At 45.3% G+C, this 27,322-nt stretch overlaps 1 protein-coding gene across 1 annotated transcript in view; it reads left to right on the plus strand.

Moving 5' to 3' along the window:
• Positions 1 to 821: 821 nt before the first annotated feature.
• LOC139239299 (solute carrier family 22 member 6-A-like) overlaps positions 822 to 27,322 on the plus strand; it is a 41,271-nt gene continuing 14,770 nt past the window's right edge. The window contains exons 1-6 of the mRNA XM_070867972.1: positions 822 to 1,223; positions 6,744 to 6,847; positions 8,031 to 8,185; positions 10,424 to 10,592; positions 18,650 to 18,773; positions 21,159 to 21,274. Coding sequence (XP_070724073.1) covers positions 822 to 1,223; positions 6,744 to 6,847; positions 8,031 to 8,185; positions 10,424 to 10,592; positions 18,650 to 18,773; positions 21,159 to 21,274 — 1,070 coding nt within the window. The remainder of the gene's footprint in view (positions 1,224 to 6,743; positions 6,848 to 8,030; positions 8,186 to 10,423; positions 10,593 to 18,649; positions 18,774 to 21,158; positions 21,275 to 27,322) is intronic.

Genomic DNA, 27,322 nt, shown 5'->3' on the forward strand with positions numbered 1-27,322 from the left:
GTGGATGATCCCTGATCTCCCACACATGCGCAGAAGCCCGTTGCTAGGGAAGCTTTTGCCTTCTAAATCGCTGGTGGGCGAACGTCACATCGCCGACATTTCGGATCGCCCATTTCACATCACTGGCCTATCACCGAGTGGAAAATCGCTCAAAAAAAAGGGCGATGTTCCAGCGATCAGTAAGGCTGAGATGTCATACATTGCTGGAACATCACCCATTTTTTGGACGACGGCCAGCAAAGTGGAATGTTTAGCCCACATCTTTTACATATTCCCTACATTCAACCTTTCTGCAAAAAAACAAGAATCACTTGGTGAGAAAAGGCCAGGTATAAATTGCTAAGCTGTTATATTTCACATATGGCAAGTAAACATACAGAACAACAATTATGCTCGGATTCACTTCATTCTAAGAAGGAAGAGGGGTTGGAGGGGTAAGTGACACTCATTATTTTAACTGCACCTTCCTTCAAGCAGGAGCAGTTAAAATCGGGCTCACCATATTGTACTAAAATGACTCTACGTTATTTCATATAATTGAATGGGTTCTAGATAGCTTTGTCTGACAACTCTCACAAACCACTACCTTCATCCCTGCCAATTACACCTCTTTGCCCTTTCCTAGAAATAAACATTGCCAGTATTGCCAAGTTTAGCAATTTAGAGTGCAAAAGTAAGTCTGTTATCACCAGATTAAACATTACTGAAATCTACTAATGCTCATGTAAAGCCAAAGACTCACAGTTTTTCCATCAGTATCGTGATCTCTCAGTAATAGCCTCTCTGCAGGTAACCGTCTCTTCCACCTGTAATTCGCAACCATGGGCTTTGCTGATATCCTGGAGATTGTTGGAAGTGTGGGAAAATTCCAAATCATCCACGTTACGTTGTTGGCATTCCCAGTTCTAATTCTGGCTAGCCACAACCTGCTCCAGAACTTTGTGGCTGTTGTACCCGATCATCACTGTGCGATCCGTTTGGAAGCGAATGGCTCGAGATACGGTAATGCTACAGACAAACTGCAGACAGAGGAGCTTCTCCGGGTTTTCATCCCTCTGGATCAGGAGCGGCAGCTGGAGAAATGCCGTGTGTATTCCTCACCTCAGTGGCACCTTCTGGATCTCAGCAAGAAGAGGGGAAATAGCACTGGAAACGACACGCAGATGTGTACTGACGGGTGGACATACGACAGTTCCAACTTTAAAGCTACAATTGTTACAGAGGTACGGCTTGACTCAAAGTAGAATTTCTGCCCCATTTTGTAACTGAAGGAAATCGTATAACTGATTGTTTAATTACTGGAATAAATCATCTAGAGCGCTGCGTCCAATTTTAGGCACCACGCTATAGGAAGGATGTGCCTTGGAGAGGGTGCAGAGGAAATTTACTAAAATGGTACCAGAGATATAGGACCTCAGTTATGTGGAGAGACTGGAGAAACTGAGATTGTTCTACTTAGAGCAGAGAAGGTTAAGGGGAGATATAATACAGGTGTTCAAAATCATGAGGGGTTTTGATTGAGTAGATAGGGAGATAATTGTTTCCAGTGGCAGGAGGGTTGGTAACCAGAGGACACAGATTTAAGATAATTGGAAAAAGAACCCGCTTGCAGGGCGGTATTTAAAGGGGAGAGGCTGTGCGCTGCATGCCACCATTTTCTCCTTTTAGGTCGAGGCGTCAACGCTGTTTAGCGACGACTGTAGGCCTTTGCTGCCTGTTAGCTGCTTCCCGCCTGCGGTAACAGGCGGTATACAAAATCCAATTTCGACCCCTCAGTTTTGACATTTTCAATTGACTCCTACCTTCAACAGCTTTTTGGGGAAGAGAGTTCCAGATTTCCACTACCCTATGTGTGAAGAAGGGCTTCCTGACCTCACCCCCTGACCGGTCTGGCTCTAATTTTAAGGTTATCGAACTTTGGTCAGACCACAGAGCACTGCGCACAACTCTGGTCGCTATATTATAAAAAGGATATAGAGGCACAGCAAAGGGTGCAGAGAAGATTTACAAGGATGATACCAGAAATGCAAGGTTATACATATCAGGAAAGGATGAACAGGCTGGGTATCTTCTCACTTGAAAAGAGAAGGCTGAAGGGTGAGCTAACAGAGGTCTTTAAAATGATGAAAGGTTTTGATAGAGTGGACACAGAGAGAATGTTTCCACTTGTGGGGAAGAGCGTAACTAGAGGCCATCAATATAAGATCGTCACCCAGAAATCCAATGGGGAATTCATAAGACATTTCTTAACCCAAAGTGTGGTGAAAATGTGGAACTCACTACCACAGGGAGTGGTTGAGGTGAATAGCAGATATGCATTTAAGGGAGGCTAGATAAGCATATGAGGGAGAAGGGAATAGGGGGTTATGCTGATAGAGTTAGATGAGGAAGGATGGGAGGGGGCTCGAGTGGAGCATAAATACCAGCATTGACTGGGCCGTATGGCTGTATATTCTACGTAATTCTGTTCTGCCGCCTTGTTAGTTAAACATTAGGGATCTGGTTTCAGCCCAGAATACTGGGAGTGAATGTCTCTTCTATCTACTGACCTTAAGGGAGCAATTTTAACCAAACGCTCTGGGCAGGTTAGGATTGGCCACTCATTTTAATTAAATAAAACAAGGTCATATAGGGATGGCAGTGCAGGTCGGAGGTTGTGGAGAGTTTTGCGATCCCGCACAACCACGTTTGCGGTAAGTGCCTTGAGGAACTTCAGCTCAGGCTTGCTGAGCTGGAGTCCAAGGTGCAGACATTGCTGGGCATCAGGGAGGGGGAGAGTTACCTGGACACTTTGATCCAGGAGGCAGTCACACCCCTTAGGTTAGGTAGTGGTACAGTTCTGATTAGTGGTCAAGGACAGAAGGGTGTGACTGCAACTTAGGCAGGTAAGGGGACCCCAGGTGCAGTGCTGGAGGAGTCTCAGCCTTTGCACTTATCCAATAGGTATAAAGGTTTTGCTGCCTGCATGGATGAGGGAAAAGCCTGCAGGATGGATGAGCAGTCTGACCATGGCACCATGGTGCAGGAGGCCATTCAAGTGGGGGGAGTGAAAGGGACTGTAGTTGTGGTAGTCAGAGGGATAGATACCATTCTCTGCAGCCCCGACCGGGTGTGTGAGGCTTGTGTTGCCTGCCAGGGTTAAAGACATCTTGTCGTGGCTGGAGAAGAACTTGGAGTGGGAAGGGAGGATCTAGTTGTCGTGGTCCACGTAGGAACCAAAGACGGATAGAATTAGGAATGAGGTTTTGCTGGGAGAGTTTGAGGAGTTGGGGTCCAAATTAAAAAGCAGATCCTCAAAGGTAATAATCTCTAGATTATTGCCTGAGTCACATGCCAATTGGTATAAGGATAAGCGGATTAGAAGGTTAAATGCATGGCTCAAAGAGTGGCCTGGGAGGCCGGGGTTTTGCTTCATGGGATACTGGCACTAGTACTGGGGAAAGAGGGAGTTGCTCCGTTGGGACAGGCTGGGATCAGTGTCCTGGCGAATTGAATAACTAGGGCAGTAGACAGGGCTTTAAACTAATGAAGGGGGGGTGGGAGGATTCTGAAAAGGGTAAATTTAAAAGTAGCAAGAGAAATGTCAAGGCTCTAGAGCAGAGCAGAGATTTGGGTAAAAATAAGCAGAGTGGGTTCGTAAGAGACCGAGAGAGTAACAAAGGTAATAGGGCATCAGTGACGAAGGTGACATCATGGAAAAATAGAAAAAAGTCAAAGTTAAGGCACTATATCTGAATACGCGAAGCATTCACAACAAAATAGATGAATTACTAGTGCAGATAGAAATGAATAGTTTTGATCTGATAGCCATTACAGGGACGTGATTGCAAAGTGACCAAGGTTGGGAACGAAATATTCCAAGACACTTAACTTTTAGAAGAGACAGGCAAAATGGAAAAGGAGGAGGGGTAGCCCTGATAACAAACGATGGGATAAAGACAGTAGAGAGAAAGGATTTTAGCTAGGAAAATCAAGACATAGAATCAGTTTGGGTGGAGCTAAGAAACAGCAAGGGGCAGAAAACATTGGTGGGAGTTGTTTATAGGCCCCCAAACTGTAGTGGTAATATAGGACACAGTATAAATCAGGAAATTAAATGTGCATGTAACAAGGGTAATACAGTAATCATGGGGGACTTTAATCTACATATAGACTAGGCAAATCAAATTTGCAGTAATAGTGTGGAGGACGAAGTTTGAAATGTATTCAAGATAGTTTTCTAGATCAATATATTGAGGAACCAACTAGGGAAATGGCTATTTTAGATCTAGTATTGTGCAATGACAAAGGGTTACATAAGAACATAAGAACATAAGAATTAGGAACAGAAGTAGGCCATCTAGCCCCTCGAGCCTGCTCCGCCATTCAATAAGATCATGGCTGATCTGGCCGTGGACTCAGCTCCACTTACCCGCCCTCTCCCCATAACCCTTAATTCCCTTATTGGTTAAAAATCTATCTATCTGTGACTTGAATACATTCAATGAACTAGCCTCAACTGCTTCCCTGGGCAGAGAATTCCACAGATTCACAACCCTCTGGGAGAAGAAATTCCTTCTCAACTCGGTTTTAAATTGGCTCCCCCGTATTTTGAGGCTGTGCCCCCTAGTTCTAGTCTCCCCTACCAGTGGAAACAACCTCTCTGCCTCTATCTTGTCTATCCCTTTCATGATTTTAAATGTTTCTATAAGATCACCCCTCATTATCTGAACTTCAACGAGTAAAGACCCAGTCTACTCAATCTATCATCATAAGGTAACCCCCTCATCTCCGGAATCAGCCTAGTGAATCATCTCTGTACCTCCTCCAAAGCCAGTATATCCTTCCTTAAGTAAGGTGACCAAAACTGCACGCAGTACTCCAGGTGCGGCCTTACCAAAACTCTATACAGTTGCAGCAGGACCTCCCTGCTTTTGTACTCCATCCCTCTCGCAATGAACTCCATCCCTCTCGCAATGAATGTTGTAGTAAAGGGGCCTTTAGGGAAGAGTGACCATATTATGACAGAATTTTATTATTAAATTTGAAAGTGATTTAGTTAAATCCAAAACTATGTCCTAAATCTAAACAAAGCAAACTACGTAGGTATGAGAGGCGAGTTGGCTAAGTTGGATTGGGCAACTACATTAAAAGGTATGATGGTAGACAAACAATGGGTGGCATTTAAAGAATGAATACATAATTTACAACAAACACACGTTCCTTTAAGGCACAAAAACCCCACAGGAAAAATGGTCCAACCGTGGCTAACAAGATAAGTTAAAGGTAGTATTAGATCAAAGGAGGAGGCTAATAATGTTGCCCAAAAGAGCAGTAAGCCTGAGGATTGGGAGGATTTTAGAATTCAGCAAAGGAGGACCAAGAAATTGATAAAGGGAAAATAGAATATGAAAGTAAATTAGCAAGAGACATAAAAACAGACTGTAAAAGCTTCTATAGCTTTGTAAAAAGGAAAAGATTAGCAAAAGTAAATATGGGTCCCTTATAGGCTGAGACAGGAGAAATTATAATGGGGAATAAGGAAACGGAAGAGAAATTAAACAAATACTTTGTGGCCATCTTCACGGAAGACACAAAAAATCTCTCGGAAATAGTGGCGAACCAAGGGTCTAGCTAGAATGAGGAACTGAAAGAAATTAGTACGTATTAGTAAAAAAATAGTACTGGAGAAAATAATGGGACTGGACCTGATGGCCTACATCCTAGGGTTTTGAAAGAGGTGGCTATAGATAGTAGATGCATCAGTTGTCATCTTCCAAAATTCGATAGATTCTAGAACAGTTCACACGGATGGGAAGGTAGCAAATGTAACCACAATATTTAAGAAAGGAGGGAGAGAGAAAACAGGGAACTACAGACCAGTTAGCCTGACATCAGTAGTAGGGAAAATGCTATAATCTATTATTAAGGGCGCGGTAACAGGGCACTTAGAAAAGGATAATACGATTGGGCAGGGTCAACATGGATTTATGAAAGGGAAATCATGTTTGACAAATCCGGTAGAATTTTTTAAGGTTATAACTAGCAGAATAGCTAAGGGGGAACCAGTGGATGTGGTGCATTTGGATTTTCAGAAGGCATTCGATAAGGTGCCACACAAGAGGTTAATAAACAAAATTAGGGATCATAAGATTGGGGGTAATATGCGAGCATGGATTGAGGATTGGTTAACGGACAGAAAACAGAGTAGGAATAAACGGGTCATGTTCTGGTTGGCAGGCTTTAACTAGTGGGGTACGGCAAAGGATCAGTGCTTGGGCCCCAGCTATTCACAATCTATATCAATGATTTGGATAAGGGGACCAAATGTAATATATTCAAGTTTGCAGGAATTCTCTACCCCACAGCTCTGTGGATGCTCACTCGTTGAGTATATTCAAGACAGATATCGATAGATTTTGGGATATTAAGGGAATCGAGGGATATGGGGTAGTGCAGGAAAGTGGAGTTGAGGTATAAGATCAGCCATGATCTTATTGAATGGCAGAGCAAGCTCGAGGGGTCGAATGGCCTACTGCTGCTCTTATTTCTCATGTTCTTATGTTTTACACCCCATCCGTTATTACTCTCCATTGAAGTAAAATCAGCTGGGTGTAAAATGGGTGGACGACCTAATCCTGTCAGGTTAGGTTAGAACAACCCCTAAACTCCTCAGTGTACAGTATGCATTAAGAGCATCTCTGCTGATATTATTATTGTTAAGACCCTCACTAACTGTGTCAGTTCCATTCTTGCTTTTACAGTGGGACCTAGTGTGCAGCCATAACGCTCTGAGATCGATGGTACAGTCGGTCTACATGGCTGGTGTGCTGACAGGATCCATAGTACTGGGCTGGCTTTCTGACAGGTAAGAACGGCTGCGTGGATAATAGGAAGCATCATCTAAAAAGGGAGAACTATGTGTCTTTCTTGTTGAATTTAAGCTGCCAGCGGGGTCCAAGACTGAGCCCATGACTTTCAACCCGTCCCACACTTCTTTTTTCTGTTTACACACCGAGCGATCAAAGGCAGTTGACCTTGAGCATTAGAAAAGCTGATTTCTGTTTGGGGCATTTAAAGCAATCAAGGAGCAGCATTTCTGCACCAATCAGAAAGCAGCTTCTATGCCCAGGAAATTTAAACAGGCTGAAATTGCTTCTGCCTTGCAAAATGTAATAAAATTACTCAAAATTACTGCCTTAACTGGAAATGAATCACTTGACCAATGCAACTGTGTATGGGCCATAGTACTCCGGGGTAAAGGCAAATAAGTACCAACATTGAGATTGGTCTCATGACACTGACTTCTACACTTCTAGTCAAAGAATGTGTAAAACGAAAGATATTATAAAATAGCTTAGATGCTTTCAAGCGCATGAGAGAAAAGGGAATAGAAAGATATGCTGGAAGACTGAGATGAGGCAGGTGGAATGGGAGGAGACTCGTGTGAGTATGAACACCAGCACAGACTATTTGGGGTCCTGTTTCTGTGCTGTATATTCTGTTTCTCCCCTACTCTTTCTAACATTGCTGGTGTTCTGTGTTGTGGGCTCTGGACCGCCACAGTGCTTTCCCAATTCAAAATAAAAAGCATCAATGAAAGACCTGGACCATAAAGGAAACAAGAGTTCTTCACGATGTAGAAGACTACAGAAAATGAACGCACAATCTAACATGTACTACCTGAATGAAAACAACACTAAGACCCATAGTGGTTAAGCAAGGCTCCCAACCTAAACAGGGGCCCGAAAAAGGTGGCAAAATGTGTAATCTGCTGGCTGAGGGAACCAGTGCCTCCTCAGGTTTCCACTGTTGCTGTGACAGTTCATTGCTGACTCACAGTGCGCTGATAAATCTGTAAATCTCTAAGGATTAAAAATCATGTACAACACCAATGAAAGATTAAACAGAACTCACTCCAAAGATTAACCGTGGTATTAGAGACAACAGGGGCTGGTGAAATGTTTACCAATACTGTGAAATCAAGTGAAAGGCATGTAATTAAGTTGGTTACTTTATCTTAATGTTTACCCTGTGTTTATCATTGTCAGGTACGGGCGGCGGGCTCTCATGCTCTGGTCCCACTTCCAGCTAGCAGTCTCTGGAACATGCGGAGCTTACTCCACCTCCTTCCCCTTGTTCTGCTTCTGGAGGTTCCTATGTGGGATGGCACTGTCAGGGGTCATACTCAACACTCTCTGCCTGAGTAAGTGAAATACGTGGATTAGCTATTTTGTAGTCCTCTCTTAGGCTCAATGAAAGAGTCAGCACAGCAACCCAAATCCCTACCAGAACTGAGATATACCTCCGTCTGGCACCCAGAGAAGAATGGTTAATTGTTACAAATTCTTTGAAAGTTACAATGGAAAATAGGAACCTGTTATATGACCCTGAACCATATAGACTACCCAGCGGAGCAAAGCAGAAAGTCTAAGTTAACGAATCTTGGCTAGGGCAGCAGCGAGTGTGCTACAACTTGCTTCAGACAGATCAGCAGAGATCCTACTTCTGATCGCTATCCAATGACCTATGCTGGAAAGTGTGTGCATTGTGTGTGAGATTGGGCGATGCTAGGATTACGTTCAAGTGTGATGTCCTCATCATCGGACTGTCTTGCCAATATTCATTGTCCAGATTCATTGTGGGCCCAAGTTTCCACATGATTTGCGCCTGATTTTTAGGAGCAACTGGTGGAGAACGGACTATCTTAGAAATCGCAATTCTCCACATTTTTTTTTCTGCAGTTCTAGTCAGTTAGAACAGTTTCACTTTGGAACAGAATTTTTTCTTCAAAAGGGGGCGTGTCCGGCCACTGACGCCTGATTTCAAAGTTTCCACAGTGAAAACCTACTCCAAACTAACTTAGAATGGAGCAAGTGAAGATTTTTGTAGAACTGAGAAAACCTTGTCTACACATTAAAAAATCAGGCGCAGGTTACAAATTAGGCGTCCAGAACGAGGTGTGGGGGGGAGGGGGGAGGGAAGTTATTAAATTCTATAATAAATCCTTATTTATACTTATACAAATATTATACAAATAAATCCAACGTGAATAAACATTTATAAGCAAAGAAAAGGTTAAATAAACCATCTTCCTACCTGTGTGAAAGTGCTTCAGCCAGGGAGAATTCTGCAGGAAGCCTCACAAGTTGAGGCAGCCGTTCCCGCGGGGGGGGGGGGGGAGGAGGAAGCCATTCGTTCCCGCGGGGGGGGGGAGGAGGCAGCCATTCGTTCCTGCGGGGGGGGGAGGAGGCAGCCATTCGTTCCTGCGGGGGGGGGGGAGGAGGCAGCCATTCGTTCCCGCGGGGGGGGGGAGGAGGCAGCCATTCGTTCCTGCGGGGGGGGGGGAGGAGGCAGCCATTCGTTTCCGCGGGAGGGGGGGGAGGGAGCCGTTCCAGATGGCGGGCGGGGGGGGGAAGGAGACAGTGAGAAGGCTGCAGGAAGCCTCACAAGTTCAGCAGCCATTCCCGACGGCAGGGAGAGGGGAGGCCGTCGGGAAACGACTGCCTCAACTTTCCGAGGCTTCCTGCAGCCTTCTCACTGCTGCAAGAAGCCTCAGTGCTGATGTGCTGATGGCAATGTGCTTTTATTAAAAAATGTTCAAAAATTAAACAGCTGCAAAGAACTACAAAAATGGCCGAGTGCCAATGTTTCCTTCACACTGCGCGTGTGCGAACGCTCAGGGTTGCCGGCAGGAAAAAAACTAATTTAAATGGTACCCGCCCCCTCCCACTTACAAAATCGGCGCGAGTGGTAGGCTCCGCCCCCCCCGGGCGCCGCGCCAAGCAGACATGGAGCTGCAGGGCGCTCCAGAATCGCGCGGTTTTTTTTTCGGCGCGAAAAACGGGCGCCCAGCTCGGAGGGGCGCCCGTTTTTTATCGTGTGGAAACTTGGGGCCATAGATCTAGAATGAGCAAGGCACCAGAGAACAGCATGGACTTTGCATTAAAAGCACATAGATTCCAACCTACTTTCCCAGATCCCAACACTGTTGTCCTGGTTTAGTCGTAGCATTTTTGCCTTTGAGTCAGAAGGGTGTGGGTTGAAGCCCTATGTCAAGTTCTTGAGCACTTAATCTACGCTGACACACCAGTGCAGTACTGAGACAGTGCTGCACTGGCTGAAGGTCTGCCTTTCAGATGAGACGTTAAACCGAGGTCCGTCCGAGCTCTCTCAGGTGGATGTAAAAGATCCCATGGCACTATTTGAAGAAGAGCAGGGGAGGTGACTTGGCCAATATTTATCCCTCAACCAACATAACTAAAAAGATTATCTGGCAACATATCTCATTGCTGTTTATGGGATCTTGTTGTGCTCAAATTAGCTGCTGCGACGGCGTACATTATAACAGTACCTACATTTGGTAAGTAATTAATTGAAAGTTCTTTCTATCAGCTGTTCCAGTTGATTTGGTATCTTGAATCTTTCTCTTACTTCTTTCCAGGCGTTGAATGGATCCCAACAAAAATTCGAACTTCAGTTGCAACTTTCTTAAATTACTCTTATACCTTTGGTCAACTACTCCTGGCTGGCATTGCGTACGGAATCCGAGATTGGCGTTGGCTTCAGTTAACAGTGGCTATCCCGTTTTATGTCTTCTTCCTCTGCTCGTGGTAAAGTATAGCGTAAAGGATCTTTTATTTCTGGCAGGATTGTAACAATAATTCTGATAGTATATTAGTGTAGATACCTTTTTAATACGAGTGCAGCATATGTAGCTTTGTGGAATAATGCACTGCCTGCTGTATTACTGTACCATCCAGGTAAGACAGGAGCTCCCAGGTTCAGTTTCTGTTTTTCTTTCTTCGTTCCTGAGATGTGGGCGATGCTGACAAGGCCAGCATCTATTTCCCATCCCTAATTTTCAGTCAGTGAAGAGTTATCCCCCTGATTTCCATTGACTTCAAATTTACTAGGGCTCCTTGATGCCACACTTAGTCAAATGCTGTCTTGATGTCAAGGGCAGTCACTCTCACCTCACGTCTGGAATTCAGTTCTTTTGTCCATGTTTGGACCAAGGCTATAATGAGGTCTGGAGCTGAGTGAGCCTGGCAGAAACTGAACTGAGCATCGGTGGGCATGTTATTGATGAGTAAATGCCACTTGATAGCATTGTAGACAGATGGGGCGGTAATTGGCCGGATTGGATTTGTCCTGCTTTTTGTGGACAGGGCATAGGTGGGCAGTTTTCTACATTATCGGTAGATGCCAGTGTTGTAGTTGTACTGGAACAGCTTGACTAGAGGCGCGGCTAGTTCTGGAGCACGTCTTCAGCAAGACAGCCAGGATGTTGTTGGGGTCCATAGACTTTGCTGTATCCAGTGCGTTCAGCCTTTGCTTGATATCACGTGAAGTGAATCGAATTGGCTGAAGACTGGCTTCTGTGATAGTGGGGACGTCAGAAGGAGGCCAAGATGGATCATCCATTCAGCACTTCTGGCTGAAGATGGTTGCAAAGGCTTAAGCCTTATATTTTGCACTCATGTGCTGGGCTCTGCTATCACTGAGGATGGGGATGTTAATGTAGCTTCCTCCTGCCGTTAGTTGTTTAATTGTCCACCACCATTCATGACTGGATGTGACAGGACTGCAGAGCTTTGATCTCATCCATTGGTTGTGGGATAGCTAAGCTCTGTCTACAGCATGCTGCATCTTCTGTTTATCCTGCATATAGTCCTGTGTTGCAGCTTCTGCAGGTTGGCACCTCTTCTTTAGGTATGCTTGATGCTGCTCCTGGCATGCTCTTCTGCACTCTTCATTGAACCAGGGTTGGTCCCCGGGCTTGATGGTAATGGTACAGTGAGGGATACGCCAGGCCATGAGGTTACAGATTGTGGTGGAATACAATTCTGCTGCTGCTGATGGCCCATAATGCCTCATGGATGCCCAGTTTTGAGCTGCTAAATCTGTTCTGAAACTATCCTTTTTAGCACGGTGGTAGTGCCACACAACACAATGAAGGGTGTCCTCAGTGTGAAGATGGGACTTTGTTTCCACAAGGACTGTGCGGTTGTCACTGCTACCAATACTATCATGGACAGATGCATCTGCGACGGGTAGATTGGTTAGGTCAAGGTCAAGTAGGATTTTCCCTCATGTTTATTCTCTCACCACCTGCTGCCGGCCCGGTCTGGCAGCTATGTCCTTCAGGTCTCGACCAACTCGGTCAGTAGTGGTGCTACCAAGCCACTCTTTGGTGATGGACATTGAAGTCCCCAACACGGAGTACATTTTGTGCCCTTGTTACCCTCAGTGCTTCTTCCAAGTGGTGTTCAACATGGAGGAGTACTGATTCATCAGCTGAGGGAGGGCGGTAGGTGATAATAATCATCAGGAGGTTTCCTTGCCAATGTTTGACCTGAAGCCATGAGACGTCATGGGATCCGGAGTCAATGTTGAGGACTCCCAGGGCCACTCCCTCTCGACTGTATATTACTGTGCCACCACCTCTGGTGAGTCTGTCCTGCTGGTGGAACAGTACATACCCAGGGATAGTGATGGAGGAGTCAGAAGAACATAAGAAATAGGAGCAGGAGTAGGTCATCTGGCCCCTCGAGCCTCCTCCACCATTCAATAAGATCAAGGCTGATCTGATCTTGGCCTCAGCTCCACTTCCCTGCCCTCTCTCCATAACTCTTGTCTCCCTTATCATCAAAAATCTATCTATCTCCACCTTAAAATTATTCAATGACCCAGCCTCCACAGCTCTCTGAGGTAGAATTCCAAAGATTCACAACCTTCTGAGAGAAGAAATTCTTCCTCATTTCCGTTTTAAATGGGCGACCCCTTATTCTGAGACTATGCCCTCTAGTTCTAGATTCCCCCACGAGAGGAAACATCCTCTCTGCATCCAACCTGTCAAGCCCTTCAGAATCTTATATGCTTCAATAAGATCACCTCTCATTCTTCTAAACTCCAATGAGTATAAGCCAAATTTGCTCAGCCTTTCTTCATATGACAACCCCTTCATCTCAGGAATCAACCTTGTGAACCTTCTCTGAACTGCCTCCAATGCAAGTATATCCCTCCTTAAATAAGGAGCCAATACTCCAGATGTGGTCTCACCAATGCCCTGTACAGTTGCAGCTGGACTTCCTTACTTTTATACTCCATCCCCCTTGCAATAAAGGTCAACATTCAATTTGATTTCCTAATTACTTGCTGTACCTCCACGCTAACATTTTGAGTTTCATGTACAAGGATCCCCAGATCCCTCTGTATCGCAGCATTTTGTAATCTCTCCCCATTTAAATAATTATTTTCTATTTTATTTTTCCTACCAAAGTGGATAACCTCATATTTTCCCACATTATACTTCATCTGCCAAACGTTTGCCCATTCACTGAGCCTGTCTATATCCCTTAGCAGATTCTATGCATCCTCCTCACAACCTGCTTTCCCACCTATCTTTGTATCATCAGTAAATTTGACTACATTACACTCGGTCCCTTCATCCATGTCACTTATATAGATTGTAAATAGTTGAGGCCCCAGCACTGATCCCTGTGGCACCCACTAGTTACAGTTTGCCAACCTGAAAATGACCCATTTATCCAAACTTTCTGTGTTCTGTTAGTTATCCAATCCTCTATCCATGCTAATATATTACCTTTAACCCTGTGAGCTCTCATCTTGTGCAGTAACCTTTTATGTGGCACCTTATTGAATGCCTTCTGGAAATCCAAATACACCACATCTACTCGTTCCCCTTTATCCACCCTGCTTGTTACATCCTCAAAGAACTTCAGAAAATTTGTCAAACATGATTTACCTTTCATAAAACCATGCTGACTCTGCTTGACTGCATTATGATTTTCTAAATGTTCTGCTACTACTTCCTTAATAATGGACTCCAACATTTTCCCAATTATAGATGTTAGGCTAATTGTCTATAGTTTCCTGCTTTCTGTCTCCCTCCATTCGTAAATAGGGCCGTTACATTTGTGATTTTCTAATCGGCTGGGACCTCTCAAGAATCCAGGGAATTTTGGTAGATTACAATCAATGCATCCACTATATCTGCAGCCACTTCTTTTAAGATCCAAGGATGCAGGCCATCATGTCCAGGGGAATTGTCCACCTTTAGTCCCATTAATTTGCTTAGTAATTTTTCTTTAGTGATAGTGATTGGTTTAAGTTCCCCCCCCACAATAGCCCCTTGATTGTCAATTTTTGGGATGTATTTAGTGTCTTCTACTGTGAAAACCGATACAAAATATTTGTTCAAATTCCTGCTTCCCATTGTCAATTCCCCAGTCTCATCCTCGAAGGGACCAATGTTTACTTTAGCTGCTCTCTTCCTTTTCATAGAAACATAGAAAATAGGTGCAGGAGTAGGCCATTCGGCCCTTCGAGCCTGCACCGCCATTCAATGAGTTCATGGCGGAACATGCAACTTCAGTACCCCATTCCTGCTTTCTCGCCACACCCCTTGATTCCCCCTAGTAGTAAGGACTACATCTAACTCCTTTTTGAATATATTTAGTGAATTGGCCTCAACAACTTTCTGTGGTAGAGAATTCCACAGGTTCACCACTCTCTGGGTGAAGAAGTTTCTCCTCATCTCGGTCCTAAATGGCTTATCCCTTATCCTTACACTGTGACCCCTGATTCTGGACTTCCCCAACATTGGGAACATTCTTCCTGCATCTAACCTGTCTAAACCCGTCAGAATTTTAAACATTTCTATGAGATTCCCTCTCATTCTTCTGAACTCCAGTGAATACAAGCCCAGTTGATCCAGTCTTTCTTGATATGTCAGTCCCGCCATCCCGGGAATCAGTCTGGTGAACCTTCGCTGCACTTCCTCAATAGCAAGAATGTCCTTCCTCAAAACTGTACACAATACTCCAGGTGTGGCCTCACCAAGGCCCTGAACAACTGTAGCAACACCTCCCTGCCCCTGTACTCAAATACCCTCGCTATGAAGGCCAACATGCCATTTGCTTTCTTAATCGCCTGCTGTACCTGCATGCCAACCTTCAATGACTGATGTACCATGACACCCAGGTCTCGTTGCACCTCCTCTTTTCCTAATCTGTCACCATTCAGATAATAGTCTGTCTCTCTGTTTTTACCACCAAAGTGGATAACATTTATCCACATTATACTTCATTTGCCATGCATTTGCCCACTCACCTAACCTATCCAAGTCACTCTGCAGCCTCATAGCATCCTCCTCGCAGCTCACACTGCCACCCAACTTAGTGTCATCCGCAAATTTGGAGATACTACATTTAATCCCCTCGTCTAAATCATTAATGTACAAAGTAAACAGCTGGGGCCCCAGCACAGAACCTTGCGGTACCCCACTAGTCACTGCCTGCCATTCTGAAAAGTACCCATTTACTCCTACTCTTTGCTTCCTGTCTGACAACCAGTTCTCAATCCACGTCAGCACACTACCCCCAATCCCATGTGCTTTAACTTTGCACATTAATCTCTTGTGTGGGACCTTGTCGAAAGCCTTCTGAAAGTCCAAATATACTACATCAACTGGTTCTCCCTTGTCCACTCTACTGGAAAAATCCTCAAAAAATTCCAGAAGATTTGTCAAGCATGATTTCCCTTTCACAAATCCATGCTGACTTGGACCTATCATGTCACCTCTTTCCAAATGCGCTGCTATGACGTCCTTAATAATTGATTCCATCATTTTACCCACTACTGATGTCAGGCTGACTGGTCTATAATTCCCTGTTTTCTCTCTCCCTCCTTTTTTAAAAAGTGGGGTTACATTGGCTACCCTCCACTCCATAGGAACTGATCCAGAATCTATGGAATGTTGGAAAATGACTGTCAATGCATCCGCTATTTCCAAGGCCACCTCCTTCAGTATTCTGGGATCCAGTCCATCAGGCCCTGGGGATTTAACGGCCTTCAATCCCATCAATTTCCCCAACACAATTTCCCAACTAATAAGGATTTCCCTCAGTTCCTCCTTCTTACTAGACCCTCTGACCCCTTTTATATCCGGAAAGTTGTTTGTGTCCTCCTTAGTGAATACCGAACCGAAGTACTTGTTCAATTGGTCTGCCATTTCTTTGTTCCCTGTTATGACTTCCCCTGATTCTGACTGCAGGGGGCCTACCTTTTTATATACCTGTAGAAGCTCTTACTGTCTGATTTTATATTTCTTGCTAGTTTACTCTCATAAACTATCTTCTCTCTCTTTATCATTTTTTTTAGTTGTCCTTGTTGGTTTCTAAAAATTTCCCAATCCTCTGGCCTTCCACTATTCTTTGCAACATTGTATGTCTTTGTTTTCAATTTGATACCATCATTTACTTCCTTAGTTAGCCAGGGATGGTTCGTCCTTCTCTTAGAGTCTTTCTTTCTCACTGGAATATATCTTTGCTGAGAGTTATGAAATATCTCCTTAAATGTTTGTCACTAGTTACCTACTGTCCTATCCTTTAATTTATTTTCCCAGTTCACTTTAGCCAACTCTGTCTTCATATCTTTGTAATTGCCTTTATTTAAGTTCAGGACACTAGTTTGAGACCTAGTTTTCTCACCATCAAACTGAATTTGAAATTCTACCATGCTATGATCACTCTTCCTAGGAGGATCCTTTACTATGAGATCATTAATTAATCCCGTCTCATTACACATTATTAGATCTAAAATAGCCTTCTCCCTGATTGGTTCTGCAATGTATTGTTCTGAGAAACCATCCTGCATACACTCTATGAACTATTCCTTGAGGTTGTTTCCATTGGTGGGTGAGACTAAAACTAGGGGGCACAGCCTCAAAATACGGAGGAGCCAATTTAAAACCGAGTTAAGAAAAAATTTCTTCTCCCAGAGGGTTGTGAATCTGTGGAATTCTCTGCCCAAGGAAGCAGTTGAGGCTAGCTCATTGAATGTTTTCAAGTCAAAGATAGATAGATTTTTAACCAATAAGGGAATTAAGGGTTACGGGGAGAGGGCGGGTAAGTGGAGCTGAGTCCACGACCAGATCAGCCATGATCTTATTAAATGGCGGGGCAGGCTCGAGGGGCTAGATGGCCGACTCCTGTTTCTAATTCTTATGTTCTTATGTTCCTCAAGGCTTCTTTTGCCAATTTGATTTGTCCAATCAATGTGAAGATTAAACTCACCCATGATTATTGCCGTACCTTTCTTACAAGCCTCCATTATTTCTTGATTTATACTCTGTCCTACAGTATGGCTATTGTTCGGGGGCCTGTAGACGAGTGAATTCTTTCCCTTATTATTTCTTATCTCCATCCAAACTGATTCTACATCTCGATTTTCTGAGCCAATATCATTTCTCAGTACTGCACTAATCTCATCCTTTATTATCAGAGCTACCCTGCCTTCTTTTCCTTTCTGCCTATCCCTGTGAAATGGCAAATACCCCTGAATATTCAATTTCCAGCCTTGGTCATCTTGCAACCACGTCTCTGTAATGGCCATCAGATCATACCCATTTATTTATATTTGTGCCGTCAACTCATCTATATTGTTGTGAATGCTGTGTGCATTCAGATATACAGCTTTTAATTTTGTCTTTTTACCATTTTTCCCCACTCTGACCCCACTTTCTGACGCACTCTCTCCCTTCTGGGACATTGGCTGAAAGATATGATTCTGCGAGTATGATTATGTCAGGCTGTTGCTTGACTAGTCTGTGGGTCAGCTCTCCCAGTTCTGGCACAAGTCCCCTGATGTTAGTGAGGAGGACTTTGCAGGGTCGACTGGGCTGGGTGTGCTATTGTCGTGTCCGAAGTCGCTGCCTCGGTCGATGCCGCGCGGTCCGTCCGGTTTTATTCTTATTATTTGTGCTGAGTAATTGATCTCAGTTAAGATATATGCAAGGGTGTTAAAACTGGCCACAGAACAGTAAATATAGCTACCGTTCTTACTCTCAATCAGTATCCACTGACCTGTGGACAAAATGTGCTTCGGCTGAAGCCCTGACAATCAAGTAGCCCGTCAACACTCACTATTAAGCTCAAACATAAAGAAAGAATGAAATAATGCCTTTCACAACCTCTGGAATGTCCCAGCCAATGAAGTACCTTTGAAGTGTAGTCACTATTGCATTGTAAGGAAGCATGGCAGCCAATTTGCGCATAGCAAGGTCCCACAAACAGTGTTGGTGCAAAGTGCAAAGCTGCAAACATTTTGTACCAATGCTAAACTTGGGATTGCATCCTTAGTTCAGGACAAGGTAGAAGGTTAACTGAACTATGAAAGTCTTTCAAAATGCTGTCACCCATAATGCCATGTGCTTTTTAATGTGAGTGCAGAAGTTGAACTCGGCATGGGGTAAGTTACATATACTTTCACAGGCACACTTTAGAGTTGTCCGAGACATAATTGGGTAAAAGTGATGCTCCAGTTGCATTAAGCTACTCAGAGGGTCTCCCAAAAGTTCCCAGTTTTGATTCTTGATTTGTAAAGAGTGAGATGATCTCATCCAGGGCATCAGTAGGGAGGCTACAATTGGCGACATTGTTCCTGAGCTTGCAAGTGGAGGCAGAAAACTTCAAAGAAAGACACTGTGAAGTAGTACTGAGAATCTATCGTATCTCATTGTAGCGATGAAGTTTAATTTACAATTAACACAGCCCCAGTACAGTTCTGCAGAATGATCTTAAGATATCTGCGAGAGCTTTTATTGTTGAGGTGCTATTCCTAATTATCCTGGTCATTCTCACAGGTGGTTCCCAGAGTCTGCTCGTTGGCTCATTCTAAATGACAAGGTTGATGTCGCTCTGAAACAGCTCAAGAGGGTGGCAAAACTGAACGGCAAGGAGGCAGAAGGGGAAAAACTCACCACCGCAGTAAGTGCTGATGTTAAAAGAAACCCTTTACACTTACTCACCCCACTTGGTAGATCATGGAACTGATGTTTCTAACCTCTTTACACAGTGAAGATAACTGGATGACACATTTCTTTCTATTGGCATTCTTGGCCTTAACAATCTGCTCGAGATCGGCTTGAGATCCAAATGAAATTCCCACATCTTGTCTATGATTAAAGCTGCATAATCTCAATCCCTTCATGCTGTTTGACTGAAATTATGCTATGGAACAATAGCACAGAAACGCTTAGCACATTCAATGGAATCTCCCTCGCAGCTATTTTAGCAGAGGTGTAATTTCTCAAAGACTCTCTCAGCCTTTTAAAACCTAGGCTAACCACCATAACAAGTAATTCTTTGATTATGAGGCACTTTGGAGCATCCTGAGGATGTGATAGGTACTGTATAAATACACATTTTTTTCTTTTCTTTTGATGCTCCATCCAACTTTCATTTATTGACATCCTTGGTCTCATTAGCTTCTCTGACCTCAAATATTATAGTATTTTAGTATTAGGCAGTCCCTTGTATTGAGGATGACTTGCTCCCACACCAAAAAGGGATATGTTCACAGGTGTTTCAATGAGGGACCTGACATTCTAGGTCCCGAACTACAGATTGAAGGGTGGAAGATGCCTGTGCGGGATTTTTTTAACGTGGGCTTGACAGAGCGAGGTCTTGATCCAGTGGCAAGGGTTAACCAAGACGACTGGAGACCAAGCTCTGCTGCATGGACCTAGTGCGCACACATGCTCCTATTATCCATAGATCGCAGTGTGGGCTGGTCCGTTCTGCTCCTGGGTCCTCGCCTCTCCTGGGCCCCAATCATGACGCTCCTGGGCCCCAATCTCTCACCGCTCCTCCGCCACGATCAAAAATGGAGCTGTCAGAAACAGGACATCAATTAGTCTCCTCTTATCTTGGAGACATCATCAAATATCAACACTGTTATTTGTAATATCAAATTATTCAACTCCAACCTAGTTGAAGGGTTATTAACATCAGCAGAAACAAACGCCAACGAACAGAATGAACACGATTCAGTAGGATGTGAACAACAGCAGCAATAACAGCTCTTGCATCATACATTATTGCTAAAGGTGTCCCCAAGCAGCTCAGTTTTTCTTTAGCACCAAACACTTCTTTCCTGCTTAACTCCTAATCACCTATAAACTTCATGTCCTTCCAGGGCGAGTACTGCACCCATGCCTGACGACTTTGGTCCAACCCTCTTCCGCACACATGGACAGGATACAAGAGAAAGCTTGTCGTTTGACCTCTTAATTCTAGCCTCAAACTTCATTCTCTGTAGAATTTCTTGTCTCGATTTTAGTAATACTTCTTCTTCCCACAGTGTTCTTCTTGTTCCTTTCTTGTTCCTTCAAAGCTGTAAATACACTATCCAAATGGACTTCCACCCCATTGCACTCTCAGCCTGTTGAAAACAAGTCTCTTACACCATCATTTCCCGGGGCCACAAAACCCTTTCCGTTTTTTCCATCCGACTTCAATCTAAAATCTAAGGTGACCTATATTCCTGACTCACCATATCTTGGGCCCGAATTTGATGAAGGCCCCCGCCCGCCCAAAGGACCGCCGATGGCCGCCGAGATCCCTGACGGTTCTTTGGGCGGGGTTTTCATCAGCACGGTTCCTCGAAGATCGGCAGGTGGCAAACCTGCGATGTACGCTGCCATTCTGGGCAGCAGCCGGCGGGAGGTCTCATTCTCGGCGGCAGAGGCGCTTGCTGCCCAAGTGCGGCCGAGGATGGAGTCGGGCCCACGGAGGGTCAAAGAGCTGAAAATTAAAATCATCAGAAAAAAAAAAAAATCCATTGGAAGTCCTTCAGGGACATCATTCAGGTAAGTCGCTGTGAAAAAAAATGGAAAATAGTTCACTAACCTTTTTTTCACGATCTTCATACCTACCGTCGGGGACAGACCAGCCTTCTTGTAGTGGTCCACCCCCGTTCTGGCGGTGGCTGCCCCCGCCCGCATGAATACGGCATCTCAGTGGGCGGGAGTCGGCTGTCCGCTGACGTCAGCAGGTGTTTCCTGGTAGCTTTTGCCTCCCGCCCGATCCAGCCCCAATGGAAAGTGGCACTGGGCAGAAACCAAAGAGGCATATCGGCGGCAGTGGGTAGTGAGTCCATCAAATTTAGGCCCAAGTCTTTTGCTCTTTGTAACATTGAGGATGTCCTATGTGAAAACCATGGCTCTGCACATAGTGGATTTTATTAACAGAGAAAGCTGAGATCTTCAATTCTTAATGAGACTAAGACATGGATTTATCACATGGCTGAGTGCTGTAATGAAGGGACATGTTCAGTGCTAATGTGTCGCATTATTTTGTGTGTTCCCAAAGATTATCAAATCAAATATGGAGAAAGAGCTGTCAAACACCAAGGAAACATACACTGTGCTAGATCTGTTCCGAACACCTGTCTTGCGCAAGACAGCCTTCTGTACCATGTTTGTATGGTAAGTGATTAGATAATGGGTATCAAGATTGTTGTAACACGACAGTTATCGAGGGCTCAATTTCCCCCAGTGCCGTTTTTTTTTTGGCATATTGCCAGAGTTAAACCCGTTTTTCTCGGCCCCAACTACTCCAAACCAAAATGTGGCAAGTTTCCCCGTTCTAGTTTTTTTAAATTGGCGCTGCGCAGCCTGTCCTGTAGCCTAATGTCGGCACCACAAAAAAACTATGCCCCCCGCTTCTGCGCATGCACGAAAAAAAGGACGTTTTTGACGTGATTCCTATGGGCGCGCATGCGCAGTACAGAACCCGGTCTGCATTCGGCCATTTTTGAAGAGCTCGTTGTGTGTAAGAACTTTAATTCTCATTGGAAAAATTGGAGCTGCAATACAACATGCAACGCGGCGCTAGGACCAAGAATTTCTTACAGGATGAAGTGGAGGCACTAGTTGTTATATATGTGGACTTGTATTTACTCTGTACAGCCACCAGAGGGCTCATTCCCCGGAGCCCCAAGGGATCCCATAATTGTTGTAGGGCACTTTCAAAGGCAAAGGCAGCTGCTGAATATATGTATGCATGTATGTATGTGTAAAATGGTAGCCAGATATAAAATGGCTGCCAGGGATTTCGCAAAGCACTAGGGGAATTCAGCTAACAGTTAGCTTGAATACATTTTTGGGTAGCTGATGCCACTGCAGTTCCGAGTACAGAAACACTGGAAAGGGCGAGCTCAACAGAACGTCCTTAATCAGCAAACCACAGACAAGATGTCCTAGCAGAATACTGAACAAAGAAATTCCTGTGACTGTGTAAGGATAAGGAGGTTAGGCGCAAGCAGAACCCAAGGACAGTAGCGATAACGGGGTCTGGAGAATATCACGAGGCCATGAATAAGCCCCAGCTAAAACATGAGATGATCACGCAGTGCCCTGGTGCCTTGGGGCCAATTCCATTGGCCCAGTGGAATCGATTTGTAATCGTTATGATTGGATTGTGTCCAGCCGACATGGGCTGAGTAATTGTAATGAACTATTGTAAAACATATAAATATCGATGAATTTCTTTGTTCGGTGGAGTGAAGTGCCTGGAGTTGAACCAGAGGCTCTCTCCCCGCCGGCGTAATAAAGGCCGTTTTGATGTTGGAACCGACCCAGAATGTCGAGTGATTCTTCCGGGAAAACATTCGCGCTAACAATAATCCCTTGGGAGCACAGGTATTTAAGGAGGCTTCACAGGTTGGAGAGGCACTCTGAAGCCTGCAATAAAAGACTAAGGTCACACTTTACTTTGGGCTCACAGTGTTCAGTCTGATTCTTTCTCCATACATAACAACTGGCGACGAGATACAGATAGCGAACACAAAGATGCAGAGAACAGTGGGCATCCTGGAGAAATTTTCAGAGGGAGATGATTGGGAAATTTTTGTGGAGCGACTCGACCATTACTTCGTGGCCAATGAGCTAGATGGGGAAGAGAGCGCTGCCAAACGAAGGGTGATCCTCCTCACCGTCAGTGGGGCACCAACATCTGGCCTCATGAAGAATCTGCTCACTCCAGCGAAACCCACGGAGAAATCGTACGATGATTTGTGCACACTGGTCCGAGAGCATTTGAACCCAAAGGAAAGCGTTCTGATGGCGAGGTACCGGTTCTACACCTACAAAAGATCTGAAGGCCAGGAAGTGGCGAGTTATGTCGCCGAGCTAAGACCCCTTGCAGGACATTCTGAATTTGGTGGACATTTGGAGCACATGCTCAGAGACTTTTTCGTACTTGGCATTGGCCACGAAACCATACTTCGCAAACTTTTGACTGTAGAGACCCCAACCTTGAGTAAGGCCATAGCGATAGTCCAGGCGTTCATTGCCACCAGTGACAATATGAAGGAAATCTCTCAGCACACAAGTGCTGCTACAAGTACTGTGAACAAAGTGATGTTGTTTTCGAATCGTAACGTTTAGGGCAGGTCACACATACCTGCAGCTGCACGTCCGCAGATGACTCAGAGTCCACCATCAAGGGTAATAAATGCAAGGCCATTAACACCTTGTTGGCGCTGCGGGGGTGATCATTGTTTCCATTCATGCCGATACAAAGAGTACGTTTGCAAGGGCTGTGGAACAATGGGACACCTCCAACGAGTGTGCAGGTGAACTGAAAAGCCTATTAAACCTGAAAACCACCATTTTGCAGAGGACAGATCCACGGGGGATCATGATGCACCAGAGCCTCGGATCGAGGAAGCAGAGGTACATGGGGTGCACACATTCACCACGAATTGTCCCGATAATGCTGAACGTTGAACTAAATGGATTCCCGGTGTCAATGGAGCTGGACACAGGGGAGAGCCAGTCCATCATGGGCAAAAAGACTTTCGAAAGGTTGTGGTGCAACAAGGCCTCAAGGCCAGTCTTAACTCCAGTTCGCACGAAACTAAGAACTTACACAAAAGAACTGATTCCTGTAATCGGCAGCGCTACCATAAAGGTTTCGTACAATGGAGCAGTGCACAAGCTACCATTCTGGGTGGTGCCGGGCAATGGTCCCACTCTGCTCTGCAGGAGCTGGCTAGGAAAGATATGCTGGAACTGGGATGACGTCCGAGCGCTATCGCCCGCTCACGACACTTTGTGTGCCCAGGTCTTAAACAAATTTCCTTCGCTGTTCAAACCAGGCATCGGGAAATTCTAAGGAGCAAAAGTGCAGATCCATCGAATTCCAGGGGCGAGACCCATCCATCACAAGGCGAGAGCAGTACCGTACAAGATGAGAGAAAGGGTAGAGATCGAGCTAGACCGGCTGCAAAGAGAGGGCATCATTTCACCGATCGAGTTCAGCGAGTGGGCCAATCCTATTGTACCAGTCCTCAAGGGAGATGGCACCATCAGAATCAGTGGCGATTACAAAATAACTATCAATCGTTTCTCCCTGCAGGACCAATACCCACTACCAAAGGCTGACGACCTCTTTGCAAAGCTGGCGGGAGGAAAGACGTTCACGAAGCTGGATCTGACTTCAGCCGACATGACGCAGGAACTGGAGGAATCATCAAAGACCCTCACCTGCATCAACACACACAAAGATCTTTTTGCTTATAACAGATGCCCGTTTGGAATCCGATCAGTGGCGGCGATATTCCAGAAAAACGTGGAAAGTTTACTGAAGTCGGTCTCTCACACCGTGGTCTTCCAGGACGACATCTTGGTCACAGGTCGGAACACAGCCGAGCACCTGCAGAACCTGGAGGAGGTTCTTAGTTGACTTAACCGCGTGGGGCTCAGGTTAAAACGCTCGAAGTGCATTTTCCTGGTGCCTGAAGTGGAGTTCTTGGGAAGGTGGATTGCGGCAGACGGCATCAGGCCCACCAACGCGAAGATGGAGGCAATCGAGAACGCACTGAGGCCACAAAACGTGATGGAGCTGCGGTCGTTTCTGGGACTCTTGAACTACTTTGGTAACTTCTTACCGGGTCTCAGTACACTGCTAGAACTACTACATGTCTTACTACGAAAAGGGGGCAAATGGGTTTGGGGCAAAAGCCAAGAAAATGCCTTTGTAAAAGCGAGAAAATTGTTATGCTCAAACAAATTGCTTGTGTTGTATGATCCATGTAAGCATTTGGTACTAGCATGTGATGCGTCGTCATATGGCGTCGGGTGTGTATTGCAACAAGCTAATGATTTCAGGAAACTGCAACCAGTTGCTTATGCATTCAGGAGTCTGCCTAAGGCTGAGAGAGTCTACAGCATGATTAAAAAAGAAGCATTAGTGTGTGTCTATGGGGTAAAGGAAATGCATCAATATCTGTTTGGGCTAAAATTCGAATTGGAAACTGACCATAAGCCACTTATATCCCTGTTTTCCAAGAGTAAATAGATAAATACCAATGCATCGGCCTGCATCCAGAGATGGGCACTCACGTTGTCCACATACAACTACGCCATCCGCCACAGGCCAGGCACAGACAACTGCGCCGATGCTCTCAATAGGCTGCCATTGCCCACCACGGGGATGGAAATGGTGCAGCCGCAGATCTAGCCATGGTTATGGAAGCATTCTAGAGTGAGCAATCACCCGTCACTGCCCGGCAGATCAAAACCTGGACAAGCCAGGACCTCTTATTACCTCTGGTCAAAAACTGTGTGCTTCACGCGAGCTGGTCCAGTGTCCCAGTGGAAATGTAGGAAGAGATAAAGCCATTCCAGTGGCACAAAGATTAAATATCTATCCAGGCAGACTGCCTTCTGTGGGACTATTGAGTAGTGGTCCCCAAGAAGGGCAGAGACACCTTCATCAATGACCTCCACAGTACCCACCCAGGCATCGTAATGCTGCAAGCGATAGCCAGATCCCACGTGTGGTGGCCCGGTATCGATGCGGACTTAGACTCCTGCGTTAACAGATGTAATACATGCTCGCAGTTAAGCAATGTATCCAGGGAGGCTCCGCTAATTTTATGGTCTTGGCCCTCCAAACCGTGGTCTAGAGTACACGTCGACTATGCAGGCCCGTTCTTGGGTAAAATGTTCCTTGTGGTTGTAGACGCATACTCCAAGTGGATTGAATGTGAGATAATGTTGGCTAGCACGTCCGCTGCCACTACTGAAAGCCTGCAGGCCATGTTTGCCACACACGGCTTACCCGATGTCCTGGTGAGCGACAACGGGCCATGTTTTACCAGTGATGAGTTCAAAGAATTCATGACCCGTAACGGGATCAAACATTTCACATCTGCCCCGTTTAAACCAGCGTCCAATGGTTAGGCAGAGAAAGCAGTGCAAACCATCAAGCAAGGTTTGAAGAGGGTAACTGAAGGCTCACTGCAGACTTACCTATCCCGAGTCCTGCTTAGCTACCGCACGAGACCCCACTCACTTACCTGTTGAACTGCTCATGAAAAGACCACTTAAGCCAAGACTCTCGTTAGTTCACCCTGATCTACACGAACAGGTAGAGAGCAGGCGGCTTCAACAAAGTGCACAGCATGATAGTGCAAATGTGTCACACGAGATTGAAATCAATGATCCTGTATTTGTATTAAATTATGGACAAGGTCCCAAGTGGCTTCCCGGCACTGTCATGGCCAAAGAGGGGGGCAGGGTGTTTCGGGTCAAACTTTCAAATGGACTCATTCACCGGAAACACTTAGACAAAATAAAACTCAAATTCACAGACCATCCTGAGCAACCCACCTTGGACCCTACCTTTTTTGATCCCCCACCATACACACCAGTGGCAACCGGCACCACGGTTGACCATGAAGTAGAACCCATCATCCACAGCAGCCCTGCAGGGCTCAACACACCAGACAGCCCAGCAAGGCCAGCTGCATAGCAGCCCAGCGAGGGCCCAACAAATGATTCAACAACACCAGCTTTCACACCGAGACGATCAACCAGGGCAAGAAGGGCTCCAGATCGACTCACATTGTAAATAGTTACACTATTGACTTTGGGGGGGCGGGGGGTGGTGGGGTGGGGGAGTGTTGTTATATATGTGGACTTGTATTTACTCTGTACAGCCACCAGAGGGCTCATCCCCTGGAGTCCCAAGGGATCCCATAATCCCGGGAGCACAGGTATTTACGGAGGCTTCACAGGTTGGAGAGGCACTCTGGAGACCTGCAATAAAATACTAAGGTCACACTTCACTTTGAGCTCACAGTGTTCAATCTGACTCTTTCTCCATACACAACACTAGTTACTGTGATTGAGGGCAGATGGCATGAGCTGGACACCAGCAGCGGTCACATAAAAGTTCCAGCAAAAGAAATGAAGAAACGCTGGAACCAACTTGCAGAAGATTACTGTGCACTGGTGACCACCCCGAGGTCTGGAGGCCAGTGCAAAAAGAAGTGGCAGGACCTTGGTCAAGTAGTTAGTGTAAGTAATATTTTCATTTATTCAATGGAAATGCAATTGTAAATGTGACCAGCTGTTTATGTCTCACCCAGCAGAAAGACACCCTCTCTAAAAAGTTATATTTTCATCTTTGTAGAGGAAAGTGGCACACAGCAAATGAGAAAGAACTCGAACAGGAGGAGGCCC

This window comes from Pristiophorus japonicus, chromosome 27 (genome assembly GCF_044704955.1).
Source record: "Pristiophorus japonicus isolate sPriJap1 chromosome 27, sPriJap1.hap1, whole genome shotgun sequence".
NCBI lineage: Eukaryota > Metazoa > Chordata > Chondrichthyes > Pristiophoridae > Pristiophorus > Pristiophorus japonicus.